The sequence below is a fragment of the Pan paniscus genome, chromosome 13 (genome assembly GCF_029289425.2).
Source record: "Pan paniscus chromosome 13, NHGRI_mPanPan1-v2.0_pri, whole genome shotgun sequence".
In the NCBI taxonomy this organism is placed as follows: domain Eukaryota; kingdom Metazoa; phylum Chordata; class Mammalia; order Primates; family Hominidae; genus Pan; species Pan paniscus.
The window spans coordinates 137,125,696-137,144,357 of NC_073262.2; the positions used below are offsets into that span (position 1 = coordinate 137,125,696).

At 47.8% G+C, this 18,662-nt stretch overlaps 1 protein-coding gene across 1 annotated transcript; it reads right to left on the bottom strand.

Moving 5' to 3' along the window:
• Positions 1 to 8,127: 8,127 nt before the first annotated feature.
• ARL4C (ADP ribosylation factor like GTPase 4C) lies at positions 8,128 to 12,200 on the bottom strand. The gene has a single exon (XM_008965699.5). The coding sequence runs from the start codon at positions 11,659 to 11,661 to the stop codon at positions 11,083 to 11,085; it is 579 nt and encodes a 192-aa protein (XP_008963947.1). The 5' UTR covers positions 11,662 to 12,200; the 3' UTR covers positions 8,128 to 11,082.
• Positions 12,201 to 18,662: the final 6,462 nt, after the last annotated feature.

Consider the following 18,662-nt stretch of genomic DNA (forward strand, 5'->3'; position numbering starts at 1 on the left):
CCCACACGGCAGAAAGAACGCTGTGGATGTGATTAAGCTGAGGACCTTGAGGTGGGGAGTTTGTCCTGGATTATTTGGGTGGGCCCGATGTCTTCATAAGGGTTCTCATAAGAGAAAGGCCAGAGTCAGAGAGAGATTTGAAGGTGCTGTGCGGCTGGCTTTGAAGATATTAGGTTGGTGCAAAAATAATTGCATTTTTTACCGTTAGTAACTGCAATTACTTTTGCACCAACCTAATAAAAGGGAGGCCATGAGTCAAGGAACACGGGCAGCCTCTAGAAGCTGGAGAAGGCGAGGAACAGACTCTCCCCTGGGGCTGCAGAAGGAGCAACCTCTGCTGACACCTGGATTTGAGGCCTTCTGATCCCTAGAACTGTAAAAGAATGCATTTGTGTTATTTGGGGCCACTAAGTTTGTGGCCATTTTTTTCAGGAGCAGTGGAAACTAACACATAGGAGAGACAGACAATGAACAAATCATTGAGGAAAATGCATATTATGTCAGTGGAATTATGTGCCATGGAGAAAAATGATGCAGGGAGGGGAGAGACAGTGAGGGATGGGAGTTACAATTTAAAATGAGGCTGGGCAAGGCTGGACCCAGAAGGGGATGTTGGAGCAAAGACCTGAAGGAAAGGAAGGATGGAGCCAGGCAGTCCCTTGGGGGACAAGTGTCCTAGGGAGAGGGAACTGCCAGTGCAAGGATCTCTTGCAGGCTTCCTCAACCTCAGTGCTATTGACATTCTGGGCCAGATCATTGTCTGGGGAGCTGTCCCAGGCATGGTAAGATGTTCAGTGGCATCCTGGTCTCTACCCACCTGATGCCTGTAGCCCCCTCCCCTTAATGGTGACACCCAAGCATGTCTCAGGACATTGCCATTGCACCTGGAGTACAAAATCACCCATGGTTGACAGCCACTGCTTTAAAGGGACCAGAGAAACATGGCTGAGGCACGAAATTTTCTGGGGTGCTGGCATGATACAAAGCCAAGTTCTGGCAACTCCCAACAAATGAATGAATGCTCCGATGCTTGCATTCAGGGAACAGCAGCATCAGCCTCACTGGGAACTTACTAGAAAAGCAGAATCTCATGACACACCCCAGCCCCACCAAGTCAGGATGCGTGATGCAACGGAATCCCCAGGCGGGCAGTAAGTATGCCCATCAGATTTGAAAGGCACTGGTTCAGAGATCCCTGTGCGGTCCTTCTCCGCTGCAATGGTGGTGGATGCTGCACCAATTAGGAGTCCATTCATGAGACAGATATCCTGGGGTACCTGCCATGTGCAAGTTTCCAGCTCAGGGCTGTGTAGAGCTGCCTCACGGCAGGTGCACAGGCTCTGAGGTCAGACTGCCTGGGTTCAAATCCTCACTCTGCATAGTAGCACTGTGACCCTGGCAAGGCACCCAGCACCTCCAAGCCTGTTTTTGTATTTCCATAGTGAGGCTAATGATAAAACTAGTCCTGATTCCATGATGTTTATTGTCAGGGGTAAGAAGGACAGCCCAACTAACATGTTTGGCTCAGTGCTTGGCACTCCAAAAGTGGTCAACCTTTGTTTTTAAGAGTATCTATCTGTCTGTCTATCTGTCTGTCTATCCAAAGGAGGCAGTTGGTGCAGGCAGGAAGTACATGCCTACCTCATAGTGCTTCAGAGAGGATTAAATGAGATGACTGTCAAGTGCTCAATTCAGCATCTAATATAAAACAAACACTGCATGAATGGCAGGAATTAATATTATCAGAATAATTTCTTTTGAGAAAATGAACAGTGGTAAAGGGCTTAACAATGAATGACGTTCTCAGCTGTTTACTCTGAATTACACTCTTGTGGCCAGAACGTCCTTGGCTCCTTGGCAGTAATTGTCAAACCAGGATGGGAGCAGTCAGTCCTTCCACTCCCCCAGCCTGGGCCAAGCAAGGCAGGTTTCCATCTGCTTGTGACCTCTTGTCACACACAGAAAGGGTGGAGAGGCTTCTCTCACATGGCAGCTCTTGTGGGGAGCTCTCATTGTTTTTGCAACATCAGGGTTGGTGATGGTGTCTGAAGGATAGCTGAAATCCCAAGCCCTGAGTCCAGGCAGTCCTGGGGTTGGTTATTCCAGCAGTTGGATGACATTTTCTAAGACCCAGGTTCCTTTCATATTTCCTTTCTGCCATCCTCAGTGTCTGGGTTGGCTCTCCTCATGGGATCAGGATGGCTACAGTCACTCCAGGCATCACATCTTCATTTGCTGAAATGCAGAGGCAGCAAAGGAGAGCCATATGGTCCTTATGTCTCATTTTCCAATATAAAATTTTTTTTCCAAGGCCCACCCACTCGCTCTTCTACAAAAAGCCTTTCCTTTCATCCTCATTGGTCAGAATGGCAACAGGACCTATCCTAAGCAAATTGCGGGCAACAGGAATGATTGATTTTATGGTTGATATTAATTTCTCTTAAAGCTGGGGATAGGGTAGCCTTTTCTGAATACATAACCATGAGACAGAAGGTGCCATCCAAGCAAAATCAGGGTCCTGCCAGCAAGATAAGATATTGACTGTATAGGTTACCTGCAGTGTCTCCTTCTGAGGCCTTCACTCCATATCAGACCCTTTAATCTCTGATTCCACCATCCAATTATCTATACAATCAGATTCAGGAAGAGCAGAATTAAGACACAGCCTGGATTTCAGGGGGAAGTAGTCATTCGCAATACTTCTGCAGGAAATTCTTAACTCTATGACAGCAACTAGATTGCAGGCAGACCACACATCTCCCTTTAGGTTGATAGAGCCCTGGTTTAGAACCCGGAGCTGGGCCCATACCAAGATTCCCATCCATCCCAAGATTTCTAATCAGTTAAGGCATCTCTTGGCAAGAACTCCATGGAGGGGACTAGTGGGCTGATACACCCGAGAAAGGCTCCTGGAGAGAGAGCCAGTGTCAGATAAAAGGGGGATTCTGGGATGGCACAGCATTAGACACTCAGATAATCCCTGGGCTCTTTGACTCCTGTGTTCCTTATGTGCAAGAGCAGACACTGAGGAGCCAGGCCCCCGAAATATCTGCAGGACATTGAGAATCGGGTGGACCCAGGTGGGGTCACCAGTGTTTGGGGTCAGCAGTTTGAGCCATCATGCTGATCATGATGATCAGCTTCTCCAAAACCTGCAAAACTGGCACTGCCTCCAGGAGTCAGGGAAGGGAAGGAAGTGGAGGAGGCTGAGGACATGTGGAGGAGGCTGAGGACATGTGTACAATGAACATCCCTCCCTGCCCCAGGAAATCTCTGTAAGAGTTGGAGAAGGATTTTGAGGGGGGCAGAATTCTTCACATTGCAGGTACCAGGACCACGGAGTAATATCCTTTGGGAACATACATTGCTTCTGGCTGTATCCCAAGGCTGGTGTGGCTTGCAATGGTGGGTTTGGTTAAATTTGTGACTTTCTCTTTGGTAAAATGATGAATGCTTTGCACTGGAGTCAAGCACCTCACTTGATCATTTAGGCCTGACTCACCTACTAGAATATCAGCCCTCTGAGGACAAGCGCCTTTGCCTATATCACAGTCTCCCCAATATTGTGGGTGTCACTATTGTTTGTCCATTCTGTTTTTGGAAGCTTTTTTATACGATAAATACAGCATCCCAGCACACTTCAAATTACATAGCAATGCAAATTTTCATTCATGTAATAATGGATTCAAACACATATTTATGAAATAAACTGTTGCGATGATCATTACTTACCATGATGCCTTTTAAATGTTACAATTGTAGTTTTTTTAGTTGTTATGAGGCAAAGGCAGTTGAAATTAACTGCACAGTGAGTTAGCGTTTAAGGAAATGGAAACACCCAGGAGTAGCCATTAGAAGAATGAGAATTCTGCAAACCACAGATAGAGGAGGCTTGTTTCCCCCACAGCCACTTACTGGAAACTTCCACTAAAGATTCAACGCCCAGAATCTCGCAAGGAAAGATGTTTTCCCTTAGAAAGTCCCTTTGGTTTACTCTCCATGAGCTGGAAGTCTTATCAGTGAAAATGAAGAGGGAGCGAGCACCAGGGCTGTTTGGCCTGTCGGTGAAAAACAGACCAGCAGAATTCCCCTACACGCAGGAGGGGGCATCCTGCCATCAGCGGGGAGAAGGGGTCACAGCCGAAGCATCATATGCATCCTTGCCGTGTGTGTGACTTGCCTTGCAGCTTGCATGGTGCTTTTCTGTCTAGTGTTTCATTTTACCTTTAAAACAAAACTGAGAGGTAGGCAGGATGGGGATTCTCAGCCTCATCCTGTAGTTGAGTGGTCTGAGGTTGAGTGGGGTTAGACAGGTGACTCATTCAAGATCACATCCCCAAATGCAGACCCAGTGACACCTGACACTCCTCCCTGTCCATCCTCTGTGGGGTAGCCATCGTCCCCGACACAAACACTCCTGAAAGGAAAACTGAAAACAAAATTGTTCAGGGACAGAATCTGAAGCAAGAGGGGTTGTCTTCTAGACACTGGGAGGTGCTAAGGAGAGAAAGCAAGGTGCAGTGCTGGGATGTAGGCAGAGCCCTGGCAGTGGGGGAAGAGGGAGGGGAAGTTCACCCTTTCTGTCATCAGCATGAGGGTGGTGATGCAGGCTGGCAACACAAACCGTCCATCCTCGTCTTCCTAGATCCAGAGCCCCAGATTTATTATTATTTATTTTTTTAGATGGAATCTCGCTCTGTCGCCTAGGCTGGAGTTCAATGGTGCAATCTTAGCTCACTGCAAATTCCGTCTCCCAGGTTCAAGAGATTCTCATGCTTCAGCCTCCCAAGTAGCTAGGATTACAGGTGACTACCACAATGCCTGGCCAATTTTTTGTATTTTTAGTAGAGACAGGGTTTCACCATGTTGGCCAGGCTGGTCTCAAACTCCGGACCTCAGGTGATCCACCTGCCTTGGCCTCCCAAAGTGCTGGGATTACAGGCGTGAGCCATCGCGCCTGGCCCAGAGCCCAATATTTTTTAAACTGCAGAACCTTCCTGATCAAAGGGCAGCAGGTTAGTTGAGCCTCCAAGAGCCCAGTCCTTGGGTTGAAGGGATCTGGGGCTTAAACTAGTTCCACCCTCGCAGAACATGAGCTAATCTCTTCTGAACCTCGGTTTCCTCATCTGTAAGTGCAAATAAAATTAGTTGATCTCTTGGGGCCTTTGGGAGGAAAAATTATCAAGCACGTGAAGCACTTAGCATGGTATCTAGCATATACTAAGCACTCAGTAAAGGCTGCAGTGGCTATTACCATGATTGTCTAGGACTAACAGGGACTATAAACCGGGCTGTGCCTAATGTTACTATGTTACAGTAATTTTAATTAACAAATGCAAACGAGATGCTTGTCTTCTAAAAGGCATGCTATAAAAACAACTTTAAAAATTGCTTGTTTTGGTTACTTCTTTCACACCATGCTGCCATGCTCCATGCAGAATGCAGTCACAGTTACATCCTGCATTAGGAGCAGTTCACGCCCAGAGTTGTGTGTAAGGTGGTACCATTCAAAGAAAGCCACAGCATATTCTGAAAATTTAGGTGGAGTAAGTAACACAGATCTTTCATTCTCACTTCTAATCTTGGGGAAGAAACAACAGGCTACTTTCTCAGAAACCCTCACATTGCAAGTTCCTCTCTGAAACTGACGCAGCCCCACGCTTAAGTTCAGAACTGGTGCAAAACAAATGTATAAAATCCTCCAATGTCTTGTGCAAATTCTATTTTAAACGAGTTTCAGCTGAGCCAGGGAGAGCCAGAAGGAGAGGGCTGTTTTAAGGATAAGTGAACATGTACGAGACAGCCGAATGAGGAGAGAAGAGAAATGCCTGCATATCAACTGAGATGGCGGATTTCTTTCTGGCAGGCAAATGCCAAGCTGTGGGCATCAGACCTACAACAGGACACAAAGCAGAAGAGAGGTTATTCAGCTGGGCAGCCAGAGAGCTGCTAAATCAAGGACTATCGAGTACTGCATTTGTTCTCTTCTTACTTTTCTCATGTCAAACCTTTAATCTTCACATAATTTTGTCATTCCTTGCTACGACATGATTGTGACATCAAAACAGTCTAACGGTTAACGCTGGTAACAGGATCGTTCCAAGAACCCAAGCTCTGGAGACGAGCATAAAGGCACAAAACAGTAAGGCCAGGCATCCCTGGTCTACCGAAAAAAACTTACAAACGAAGAATCGAAACCTTGAAGGAAAAGTTCAGATTGTGGGAAATAGGACAGTGGCTTAGGATTAACACCAACCTCCTCGGTTACTAGTGGTCAGAGAGATGGGGCCACTTGCAGTTAATTTTCTAGAAAACATAAAATGATTGATGTTGTCTAAGTATCAGATGTCACTTGGCTCCCCAAGAATGTATTTGTTGAATCAAGGTTAAATTAAGGTTGCCCTATAAAGCAAGGGTTTTGGTCTTTGCTTCTTCTGATTCTCAACATTTTTACTCCTGGGAGCCACAATAGTTCCTAAGTGGTTTTTCAGCCGCTTTTTAGGTTTCAGAAACAGCATCCGTGCCCTTTTGATGTAATCTATGTCCCAATAATTAGTTCCTGCAGCAATGTAAATGATTAAAGTCAAGCCAGGCTCATTTTTAAAGAAAAACCTCTAAACCCACAAATGTGTTCACCAATGTGTAAGTTTCAACATGCTTGGTTGGAGCAATGATTCATCTCACAATACTGATCTGGAAGAATAACAATATTTTGTCTATTTTCATTTAAATATTTAATAGGAGATAGTAATTTTATTTAATTCCTCAAGTTTATGACCAAAACTAATTGACAGGAATTAAGTCATTCAGCCAATATTTACTGAGCACCTGCTATATGCTCAGTACTATGCTAGGCACCAGCAATTAAAGAAGATCTCCTCCCTGCTTTGAGGGGATCACAGCCTAGTGATATGGGATGTATGAATAGTAATGGATTCAAGAGTCTGGCAACCTAAGTTTGACACCTAATTCAGCCTCTTACACCTTTGGAGGAGAAGACCACCTGGGTTGATCAGACGGTCTCCAGGTGCTTGTTTTCACTCCATTCTGGCCCAAGCCCAGAGTCAGCAGCCTAGGTTTTAGTGGGATGAGGATACCAAGAAGTGTGGCTAAAAGGGAGACTGCAAGGACCTGACTTAAAGACCTGCAGGCGGGTGAGGTTATCACACGTTCCACATGTTGGCAGCCAATAACAACAAATTGAAAGCGATTGAGCACTTACTGTGTGCCAGGCATGGGGATAAGCGCTTCACCTGTATTATCCTGCTTCATCCTCCCAACAATGCTTTGAGGTACCATTATGATCCCATTTTACATATGAGAAACTGAGGCTTAGAGGGAAAGGACTTGAGCAAAATCACAGGGCCCTAGGCACTTGAGCCAGATTTTGGAACTGGCTCTTTTGGGCTCCATGCTTAAGAGACCCCATACCCCACTAGGGTCTTAACCATCACTTAGTAACAATTAAGCCTGTCGCTTAACAGCTGCCACGTGCCTCCATATGCTACCCATTGCACCCATTCAAGGTTCTATTGGTTCTGGCCCAATCGCATTTTTCTCTAGAAAGTGGACCTTTTCTCTGCAGAGTCTACAGAGTGTGAGGGTCTAACTACACCTGCTATTTAAGAGAGCTCAAGCCTTGGACTCAAAAATCATGGACTCAGCCCAGGTACTGAGCAGAGAGACAAAGCCAAGATACTGAGTAGCTTTGTAACTTCCAGCGTTCTTGTATTAGTACAAAGCTATTTCCAATTTTATATAATTACCTTTTTGAGGTAATTATCAATTCATGACCTTTTTAGTAAATGAGAGTGCTGAGGAAGGGCTAGACATTGAGGCCATTTTCCTAAAGGATTTGAAATGACGCAGTGGAAGGCACCCAGATGAAGGACAGGCGCAAATGAATGAGCCTCAAATGCATACAGACTCCTGCATTTTAGCACCCAGATCCACCATTCACGGCAGAGCTAGACCCTGACACCAAAAATTGAGATGACTGATATACCGACTAGAACTCCAGACACCATCTTGTGATCCATCCCCCCACTCAGCAGAGGCCTAGAGAATGAATACCAGCAATGTCAAAAAAAACAAAACAAAAAATTCCACAGAAAATCTCCCCAGTCATTTGATTGTATAAATAATTTATTTCTGTTCACAGCATCATATATGCATTATAAAAGGCTATGGAAACAAAAGAGAAGGATGATGAGACAGAGAATTACAGCAGTAGAAAGGAAAACAGAAACCAGGGCACACAGTTCCAACACCAGAACAGAGAATTTGGGAAGATAATTGCTCCGAAACAGAACTGGCCTCCCTGTGTCTATTAGAAAACATTTCCAAAGCTCACGGAGGGAGGCCAGCTTCCCCTATGGGAAACCCATTCACTCGCCAAAGGGCAGAAGGCATCATAAATCACCCATTGATACATTGGTGGGGAGCTCCCTGTCCCCCTGGTGACCACTCCAAGGTGATTTGATCTGTGCTTCCTCTGTTGGGTCAGAGACGAAACGGGCTATTATTAGGTCAAACATTACAGAAATCAACTGAGACTCTTAACTAGTAGTTGATACACCACAGGGCTTTACTTTACTGCACAATTACTAACAGTTGATTGCACCCTTAAGTATTGATTATGCAAAAAACAAAATCATCTTGCATCAGTTTTAAAGCATGACAGGGTTTGAACAGTGATCTCGAACCTAAGTATTGTTATCACGAGAAGGTTACAGTATTTGGCATCTGCAATGTCACAAAATAAATATATTATTCTCTCAATAGTGTGGAACTACCAAAATGTCAAAGTGCTTAAGAAATTGTCGCATGTGAAGAAAATAAAGAAAGATGGATTTTTTTTTTAATAATTCTATACAGAATCTTCAGATGATGGGACCAGCCCATTTAGAAATCAGTGGATATGCTGTCGATATGTAAACTGAAATCTTGCAGGCTTTTCAACACTGCTTAGCTAGACTTTCTCTACTGAGTTTCTACAAAAAGACCAGCATTGGAGGGGTACCAAATACACCGACAAAAGAGAAAAAGCAGATGGGCTGCTAGGTTTCTGCTTTTAAAAAATTTCATATAAGAATTGGGTTTCAAGCAGGAAGCCAGAACTTCTGCCTCTGGTTCTTAAATTAACATTCGGTGTGTAATGGACAATAGGCAGGGACTCATAATTTGACTAACTCACATGCTCAAGCATGATCGTGTCCAATTTCTACAGGCCTCCTTTGTAAAGAAATGTGTAACAATGGGGGGAAAGTCATAATTCTACCTGAAAACATGGATTGTAAGAGGAAATAAAAAAATCAAACAGTATGTTTTAAGTTTCCCCTTTTGATACTGTGTTTCAGGGTAAATGACAGCTTCTGCAAACCAAGACTCAGTCCTGATTATAAAGGATTTTTAAAATTACATTATTAAAAATATGTATTTATTCTTCTTTCACTTTATCTATTTTCCAAAGCCTCTTTCAAGTAAACTGTGAAGTGCCTGAGTACCAGTGACCATGACGTCACACTTTCTTTTATCTCAAGCACTCACTGTTGTTTGCATTTGCCCAAAGTGCTGGCTGGCTCCGAAGGCCAGTTCCTACAAGAATGAATTCGGAAAGACTTCATCCTTGTGTTTTTCCTTCTCTTTTAATTCCATGCAACGAGGTCAGCTTTTGCAACAAGGTGGGGTTTTATTTTTTTGGTGCATGACATCAAATACTCTAACGAGACATTTTTAATGAAATACTTAAACCAGATAGGCCACAATGAACCAAATTAGAAATCTGAACATGTCGCCACTTGCAGCATAAAGGAATATAAAAGGGCAGAGCAAAGTCTTTTTTCCTAAGGTGAATATTTCTAAGGTAAGTATTCATTTGTAAAAGTTTTTTTTTTTTTTTTCCAACATGTCTGAAAACCCATTATCACGCGGTTAGTATTACAAGAGACATCCCTTGGTTAAAAAAAAAAAAATACCATCTTGCAATTCAGCACACACCTGCAGCTGGTGTGCTCATCCAAACCAATCAGTAGGCTAAGAGAATTTAAAATTCCATACATATGAGTCCAGGTATTAATGCCGATTACACAGTACAGAGGGAGGTCCCTATAACCACACACACACACACCCCATCCAGCATTTACACCAAAAGCCTTACCCTTTAAACACCTTTAACTATCCTGCAAACAGTAAATGCATCATTGGCCACCACCTCCAATAGTTCGTCTTTTTTTTTATTTTTTATTTTTATTGGTCTCTTTGTGTGATAATGACCTACACATGGACAGGGTCCAAACCATCTGGAAGATGTCTGATTCCAGGCTGAAAAGCAGTTCTCAACAAAACTGGTCTTCTGCAGCCACCACAAAGCACCAGGAAAAGGGCACCTCCGCGGCCATCCCCAGCCAGGCCAGCACAGCGCTCCGTGCCCGCTGAACCGTCCCAGGCAGTCCTCTGATGACCCAAACCACCACCACCTTTGGGTCCAGAGCAGGACAAATGAAATTTCAACAGGGGCCTGCCCTGTGACCGAAAATTACTCAGCTTCACAGCCCCTGAATGCAAGGAGACGTGGTCCCCCCAGAACCAACATGCCCCCCAAGGTGGGTACGCCCACGGTTCTGGGAAATGCATACCTCAGGTAATTCACAGGTGCGATCCCCCAGTGGGGGCGGGGCAGCCTGAACTTCTGGCCCTGCAGGAGTGGGAAGAAATCGCTTTTGTCTTTCCGACAACTGAGCCTTCCACCTGGGGCTGGGAGGGCGGACAGCAGGACCGGCTCTTCCACTCCCCACCGCGGCCCCCCGACCTGGTCAGTAGCTCTGGCGTTCAGACAAAAGGTCCCCTGAGCTGGGGGTGGGGGGCAGGTCGAGAGCAGGCCGGTAAATCAGACTTCGCAGCTCCTTAAGTCACCAGTCCTGCATTTGGGTGCAGAGATTCCGTTTTAAAAATTCGAAGCATCGCTTTGGTTCGCTCTTTGTTCGCGGGCGCGGGTTCTCGCTCATCCATCCATCCATCCATCCATCCATCCATCCATTCTTTCTTGACGCACTCGCTCGCTCCCCGGTCGCTCCGGGCGCATTACCGCTTCTTCTTCTGCTTGAGGGACTTCCTGCGTTTCAGGATCATCTCATAGAGCTTGTCCATGCCCTCGGTGAGGCCCTCGCCGATGATGGCGCACGCCGGCTGGACGTGATAGGTGGTGGCCGGGATAAGCTCGTGCAGCGCCAGCTGCTTCTCGATCTCGGCCACCGGCAGCGACTTGGGCAGGTCCTGCTTGTTGGCGATGACCAGCAGCGGCGTGCCCTGGTTCTCGGCGAACTTGGTCACCTTGTGCAGCTCCGTCTTGGCCTCCTCCAGCCGGTCCACGTCCACCGAGTCCACCACGTAGATGATGCCGTCCGTGCAGCGGCTGTAGGACTTCCACAGCGGCCGCAGCTTCTCCTGGCCGCCCACGTCCCAGAAGTGGCAGCTGATGCCCTTGGCCGTGCCGTTGCTCAGCTTGATCTTCTCGGTGTTGAAGCCGATGGTGGGCACCGTGTTCACGAACTCGTTGAACTTGAGCCGGTAGAGCACCGTGGTCTTGCCGGCCGAGTCCAAGCCCAACATGACGATATGCAGGGACTGGAAGGCCGAGATGTTAGAGGAGATGTTGCCCATGGCTCCTGGCTGCGGCGCCGGCCACTGCGGCTGCGGCGGGAGGGCGCCGCCCCCCGAGCAGTCACGGGCCCGACGCGGCCGGGCGCACCTGGGCCCCGCCCGCCGCCGCCCGCACCGGCCCCGGGGCTCGGCGTCCCCGCGGGCGCACGGCTTGGCGCGCTCAGACGCCGCAGTCCCCGCGCCCTCGCCGGCCGGGCTCGCGATCGGCGGGCATCGCGTCTACGCCCGGCTTTGTCTCCCGCGAAGCCGCCTCAGATGTTCGGCGCAGGAGGCTCGCGCCCCGCGCCCTCCCCAGGCCTGGGCTCGCTCTGTGGTTTCCTCGGGCCGCGCCCCCGCGCTCCGGCAGCTGCCCGGGCTCTCCGCTCTCCCGGCGCCCGGCGCTGGCTTCTGGCCTGGGACGGCGCTGCTCCTGCTCCTGCTCCCGCTCCCGGGGCGCGGGCTTCCCCGGGAGTCGCTGTCCGCTCGGCCGCCTCACAGTCCCCGCAGTCCCCGCGCCGCCGCAGCAGCCGCCAGCCTGCAGCGGCCGGAGGGCTCCCGGACCCGCCCCCTCGCGCCCCTCCCCGGACCCGCCCCCTGCCCCGCCCCGGGCCCCGCCCCGCCCGCCGCCGGGGGTCAGGCGCGGTCCTCCCCGCCCAGCCCGCGGTTTTCGCGCGCTTCGCTGCGTCCCCGCCGCCCCCCGGCCCCTCCCGCGCCGCGCCGCGCCGCGCCGCGCCGCGCAGACACAATGGGCGCGGAGCCGGCTCTTCCTCCCCAGCGGCTGACGCGTTTGCAAAAATAGCTCTCGGCTCCCGGAACCCCCGCCCGGGTCCTAGCCCGCGCCCTGCCCCGCCGGGCCGCAGGCGTGGGCGACGCAGCCTGCCTGAGGGCGTGGGTCCCGGGGTCCCAGCTCTGTGGGCGCGAGGCGGGGCAGGGCGGCCCCCAGGGTGACTGGGAGAGCGCCGCTCTGGGGAGTGAGGGCGGCGAGGCTGGGGCCTCCAAACCCCAGAAGGGACGGGACGGGGCTGGCCTCGGTGAGCTGCCAGCCTGCGCTCTGGATCCAGCCGGGCGCGTCCCCTCCCACCCTCGCGCCGCGGCTGTCGCCGGCCCCGGCCCCCAGTGACGCCCAGGCTCGCCTCCTGCCTGGGTTCCAGGGGGCTGCACCCGGCCAGCGCCGCCCTCCGGAGCCCAGGCCTGTGCCCAGGGCACCCTGGAGGCCCAGCCTTTCTTGCCCGGTGGCGGCGGTTGGGGCAGGGTCGGACCTAGGCCGCGATGGGGGATTAGAAGACCTACCTGCCCCGAGTAACTCGGACAGCTCACCCTCCCAGACACGCCTGGGCTGCCTCATTTCGTCCGCATCGACTCTGCTGACATCCCAGGGGAAGCGTCAGCATTTCGGGAGAGCACCCCTTGCCCCCCGACTTTGGGAACTGAGAACCACCTGCCCGCAGGTGAACGACTCCGCAGAAATGGCAACACCAGCCCCGGGGGCTGAAAGAAAATGTGTCTACAGCTTGGAGCTGGTGGCACAGTGGGTTACAAACACTGATATTGCACGGGTCCCACCTCCTGTCACCTCAGTTCAATGGTTTTATTCTGGTTTGTAAACATGTAACAAATGTGTATCCTCTCTGGGTGCGGAGAAAAGTGAGAGTATATTATGGCAAACACACAGATCTGGGGAGAGCTGCTCCGCAGGAGACAGCAGGCCGCAGCATGGGCGACCGCATCTTCCCAGCTCTAGCTTATGAGACAGAAACGATGGAAACGGGGTCAAGGGGGAAGAAAATGAAAATGCTAAGAATTTATGAATAAAAGCTAGAATTTTAGAGAAATACTTTATCACCTTCCGTTCACAAACCACGAAAAGATATATGATATCGTTGGTACCAAAGCATGTGAGAAGACCTCACCTGTAGAAGGAAGGACAAGCCACCACCACCCCTATCCTTGGAATTCCCAAGGCGGCAGCCGGAGCGACCATCCACTCTACTGAGTGGATTTGGGGCTGGAAACGAAGTATCAGGCTGGAAAGGACCCTGCCTATCATTCCGCCCAATGCTGTCCAGTGAGGTAACAAGGCCTAGGCGCCCGTGACGTGACGGCTAAGGCAGAACCTAGAGGCCCACTGCCTGCCCCAGGACCAAGGGTCTGTATGCACAAAACTGGGCACCTGCCTGCCCTCTTCCTCACACCCCACTCTTCCCACACGCTGTTTCCTTCAATGAGGAATAAAGTGAGCCACGCGAAGGATAGAGTTCAACAGAAAATATTGGCTGCACTGTGCCACTTACTTCATTTTAAATAAAAATGGAAATGTATTCACTGACATCACTGAAAAGTTAAGGATAAAGGTCCTCTTCAGGCATGGCTAGACCCAGGAGCTCAAAAGGAGTCTTTAGAGCAGGTGTCTCTCCAGTCCTCCTCCGTGTTCCCCTGTGTTGATTCTTTTTCCTTCTGGCAGCCTTGGACTCACATCCTTGGTTTAGATCCTGGAAAGGAAAAGGTACAACTCTTTCCCAGTAACTCTAACCAAAGCCTGGAGCACGCACCCTGGATCAAGGACTGCTGTCCAGGAGGAGGGAACACACCAGTGGATGTGGCCTAGGGGTTGAAATCAGGAAGGGTGGTTCTCCAAGAAGAATCCAGGATCTGTCACCAAAAGAGCAACTCTAGTGAGGCAACAGAAACAACGTATGTTGGCATAATTCATAATGATGATGTTTCCGTTATTGGGAACCCTGGGGAGACAGGATTTTGTGTTTTTGGAGTGATTTTCTTGACTCTCTTTAATGCCTGCCCCACAGATAGCCAGCTTCTCATGAGACTGTTTCTTGTTTCTCTTTCTTGTCTGCCACAGACAGGGCCGAGGCTGAGCCCCAACCCAAGATGAGCCTTTGGTTTAGTAGCCTGGGACCTGGACATTTGGAAAGAGACAGGTCAGACTGGAAGCCTCTCCATCCGGCTTCCACAGATTACCTTTGTGTTACTTCCTTTTCCCCTAGTCAAGACTTGCTTTGAGTTTTAAGGTGGTAGGAAGGAGATGTTTTAGTAAAGTATCCGATGTATCTTTTTGGTGCTATGCTAATTATTACCAAGAGCCTCAGTGGTTTTGACTGCAGCCTCCACATTTTGCACCACCGTGATGGGGTTTAGCAATAAAGGGCTGTCTGCTGTCCAGTAGAAAAAAACAGATTAATAGACATGAATAGACCCTTCCAGAACACAGCCATTAAACAGCAACTCACCATAATTGAATAGCAACCACTCTACCTGCTAATTTCACTCACCAGGTGATAAGTTAATTTTACAGTTGATAATTTAACTTCTAACACATAAAAATATCATTTGGTTAAGTCGACTGGTAACTTTCCTTCAAATGTGGATTTTTATTGAAAAACACTGGAATTATGAAAAGGAAAGTAATGTTTACCACTCATATCGGACATGTAAGGCCTACTTTGAGCCTATTTCTTCATGGACATACATCATGGCTAAATTCCACTGAGTGGAAAATATTGGCTGCACTGTGGCACTTACTTCATTTTAATTAATCAGAAGGAGACATTTTTTCAAAGAATAGCATGTACTTGTGTCCTGCCTGAGATGAATCCCTCTTCCAGCAGCAGTGACATTTCAGGTCCTCTCCTTTCTATTCTTCATCAAGATGACTGCATCCAGATAAGAACTCAATTATTTCAAGCAAACAGAAGGCAATAACTTGGCAGTAATTTTGAAATTGCATCCTAAAATATTCTCTTTTTTTCCCCTTTAAGGGCTTTGAAATAAAATGTGCCACCAATTAAAATGACTTTTGAGTGAATCCGATGACTAGAGCAATATATCATGGCATTATTATCTTTGCTTGAGTAAGGCTAATAACCTAAAATGCAAAAGGGAGCATCCCATTTATTCTTGAATACGATGAGTAAATAAAGACCAGAACATGGGCACACGTGTACACACACACAAACGCGCGCGTGTATGTGTGGGGTTATTTGCATGTTCTCACTGCAGACCTGCTGTGGAACTCTGGGTTCAGGTTCACTGCCCTGGTGCTTAACTGGTATAATACAGGAGTGCCCTCTGCTGAGCTTCTCGGATAATAGATGAAGGGCTCTACAGAGGCACATTGGCCTAGTGCTTAGCAAATGTTCAGTCCATAGTTATGGAATGAATGATGGATAAGTGACCCCCTACTTTTCTTTTCTCTATGGAGATGCAGGAATAGAGCCCTACTGGTTAAACCAAGAAAGTGCCAGGGGCCCATGGGTGCTTTGCTTGGGGCTCAGAGCTCGGAGCCATTGATGCCAGTGTGGGTCTTGTCTGTGAGACCTGTGGGTTATCTGCTGGGAGAGGGGAGCCAGGAACCTGGCAGAGCAGGAAGTTGCTTTACCAGGAGAACTGTTCAAAGAATCACAATTGGTGGAAGAGATCAGAAAAGAGCATCCAGGAAACCCAGCTGATACCAGAGAAGGGAAGAAAACTGATTTTTGCATCTAATTCGCAGGCAGGCATGAGCAGCTGTAAATGGAGAATGGGGCTGGGAGTCAAGAATGAAGGAGGCCAGTTGGCAGACAAAGTGACAAGGCCTGAAGCTCCTGAAGCCAGGTGGTCCAGGATTGAAGCCTTTTATCTGTCAGGAGAGGTTCCTTAAGGAAGAACCAAACCAATACTTCCAGAAGCCCCAGGTCGTGCTAGACAAACCACTCACCATCACTGCAGTGCAACCCCCTCAACTCCAGGAGAAACGCCGGCTCAGGCTACCTAACAGTGGAAGCCACTAAGACACTGGTGCCAAGGGAAGTTTTGTGGATGGGACGGTAGATCTGGGGGGAGATAAATGAAAATCTGTGATGCCTGCAAGCTCCTGCTTCATTCAAGTGGTCCAAAGCCTGAAAATAAAAAAGATCCACTACTCTATTGGCCATTCCAGTTTATAATTCTAAGGAAAAAAAAATCAGGGTGCCTTATTTTTTATTTTGCTAAGCAACAGGGCTGAAACAATTCCGGTTTTTATTTTCCCAATGATCACCACTGCTAGTGTTTTGTATGGTTGTTGTTGTTGCTGTTTTCTCCAAGAAAAAAAATTTAAAAAAAAACTAAAAGGCTCCCCCGCTTCAAGTCTTCCTTAATAATTGTCGATCTCTATTACATTCCTGAGATAGATATAAAACTTTAGAAGCCATTATCTGGGCTGGGCATGGTGGCTCACATCTGTAATCTCAGCACTTTGGGAGGCTAAGGTGGGAGGGTCATCTGAGGTCAGGAGTTTGAGACCAGCCTGACCAACATGGTGAAACCCCATCTCTACTAAAAATATAAAAATTAGCCGAGTATGGTGACAGGCATCTGTCATCCTAGCTATTCTTGAGGCTGAGGCAGGAGAATGGCTTGAACCTGGGAGACAGAGGTTGCAGTGAGCCAAGATCACGCCACTGCACTCCAGCCTGGGCAACAAAAGCGAAACTCCATCTCAAAAAATAATAATAATAAATAGAAGCCATTATCTTTCCTATCAGTAATATTTTCAAATATAATTCTTATATAACACTGTTTTACATCTCTCCCTAATATTTACATGGCATATATTAAATGAACCTTTGTCAAGGACGTTAAGACTCAAAGCTTTGGAAGTCAGCACTCAGGCATACCAAAGTGACAGAAAAGTTCTTAGTGCCAGCTTCCAGTTCAGGGGGAAGAAAAGGCTTAGTATGCAAAAGGTATTTCTGAATCCTTTAATAATTCAATCACAGTAATTAAATGTCTACTCTAATAGCTACAGTGAAGGAAAAAAAAAACAAGTTAACAATAAATATCAGGTGATTAGAGAGCTGCACCATGAACCAAGAAGTATTTGATGGAAACTTGGATTACTTTCATTCCTCTTCTCCCGCCTCTGCAGGTGAACTGAAATGCTATTCTTTTCATTTAATTAAGCTTACTTGGCTGGACCCCAGAGAGATGAAAACAATCATGCTTTTGTGCCCCTATCAAGCCCTATTGGCTTTCTGCAGTGCAGCAGGGAGGATGGGGTGTGTTGCCAGTGCCCCCCTCTCTAATGTGTGGTCATTCAGGATGACTCTTCCCTTTAATACAACAGTTGGCTTTTGTAGAACCATCCTCTGTGTGGATACAGCACAGCATCTGAACAGAGCTCCTTGGCCCGTTGCTGCTTCTGTTGGAGTAATAGCCACTTGAGATGATCATTTCTTCCTTATGAGTCACACAGTGCTTATGTAACCTGATGCTTTGCTCCATCAATCACAGAAAATCCCTTTTACTCTCTTGCTTCTGCCTCTCCCAGTCTCCTGCAGCTGCTCTCCTAAGGTCATTGACGACCTATGGAAAAATCCAAAGGGCTGATCTGTGCGGATGGCTGTTTGGGATGGAGATGCTCATGGGTTACAGTCACACCACCCACCAGGGCCTCCAAACGTGCGTCTTACAAAGCTGTGCTCTCTCTGTCTCCCTGATCACGAATACTACTTTTTGTGTGAGTCTTCTCATTATTTAGTCATCAGCCACAGACTGTGTTGGTCCTCAGTGTTGGGTCTGTGATGTTTTCTTTCTCTCAGTATCTAATTCCATCGAGCTCTCATGATTTCTCAATCTCTGTCACTGTCAAAAGCCAGAAGAGAACAACATGGACTATTGGACTCAGAGCATGCTCTCTTTCTCTATCACTCTGTAGATAGGTAGATGATAGATGATAAATAGATAGATGACACATAGATAGATAGATGATTGATAGACGACAGATTGATAGATAAATGATAGATGATATACATAGATGATAGATCAATAAACAGACAGAAAGAGATTATCCAGCAAACACATCAACCAGCACAAGATGATAGACAAACTCATTGTCTTTCCCCTCCCTCTGCTTACCCTCTGCATCCAGTCAACCAATGTCCAGATGATTCTACTTTGGAAATGGCTCTTGGAATTAAAATTGTGAGCACTTTTAAGCCACATTTATTGTTTTTTCTTCATGACAGTTGCCTTTACGTCCTCAATAA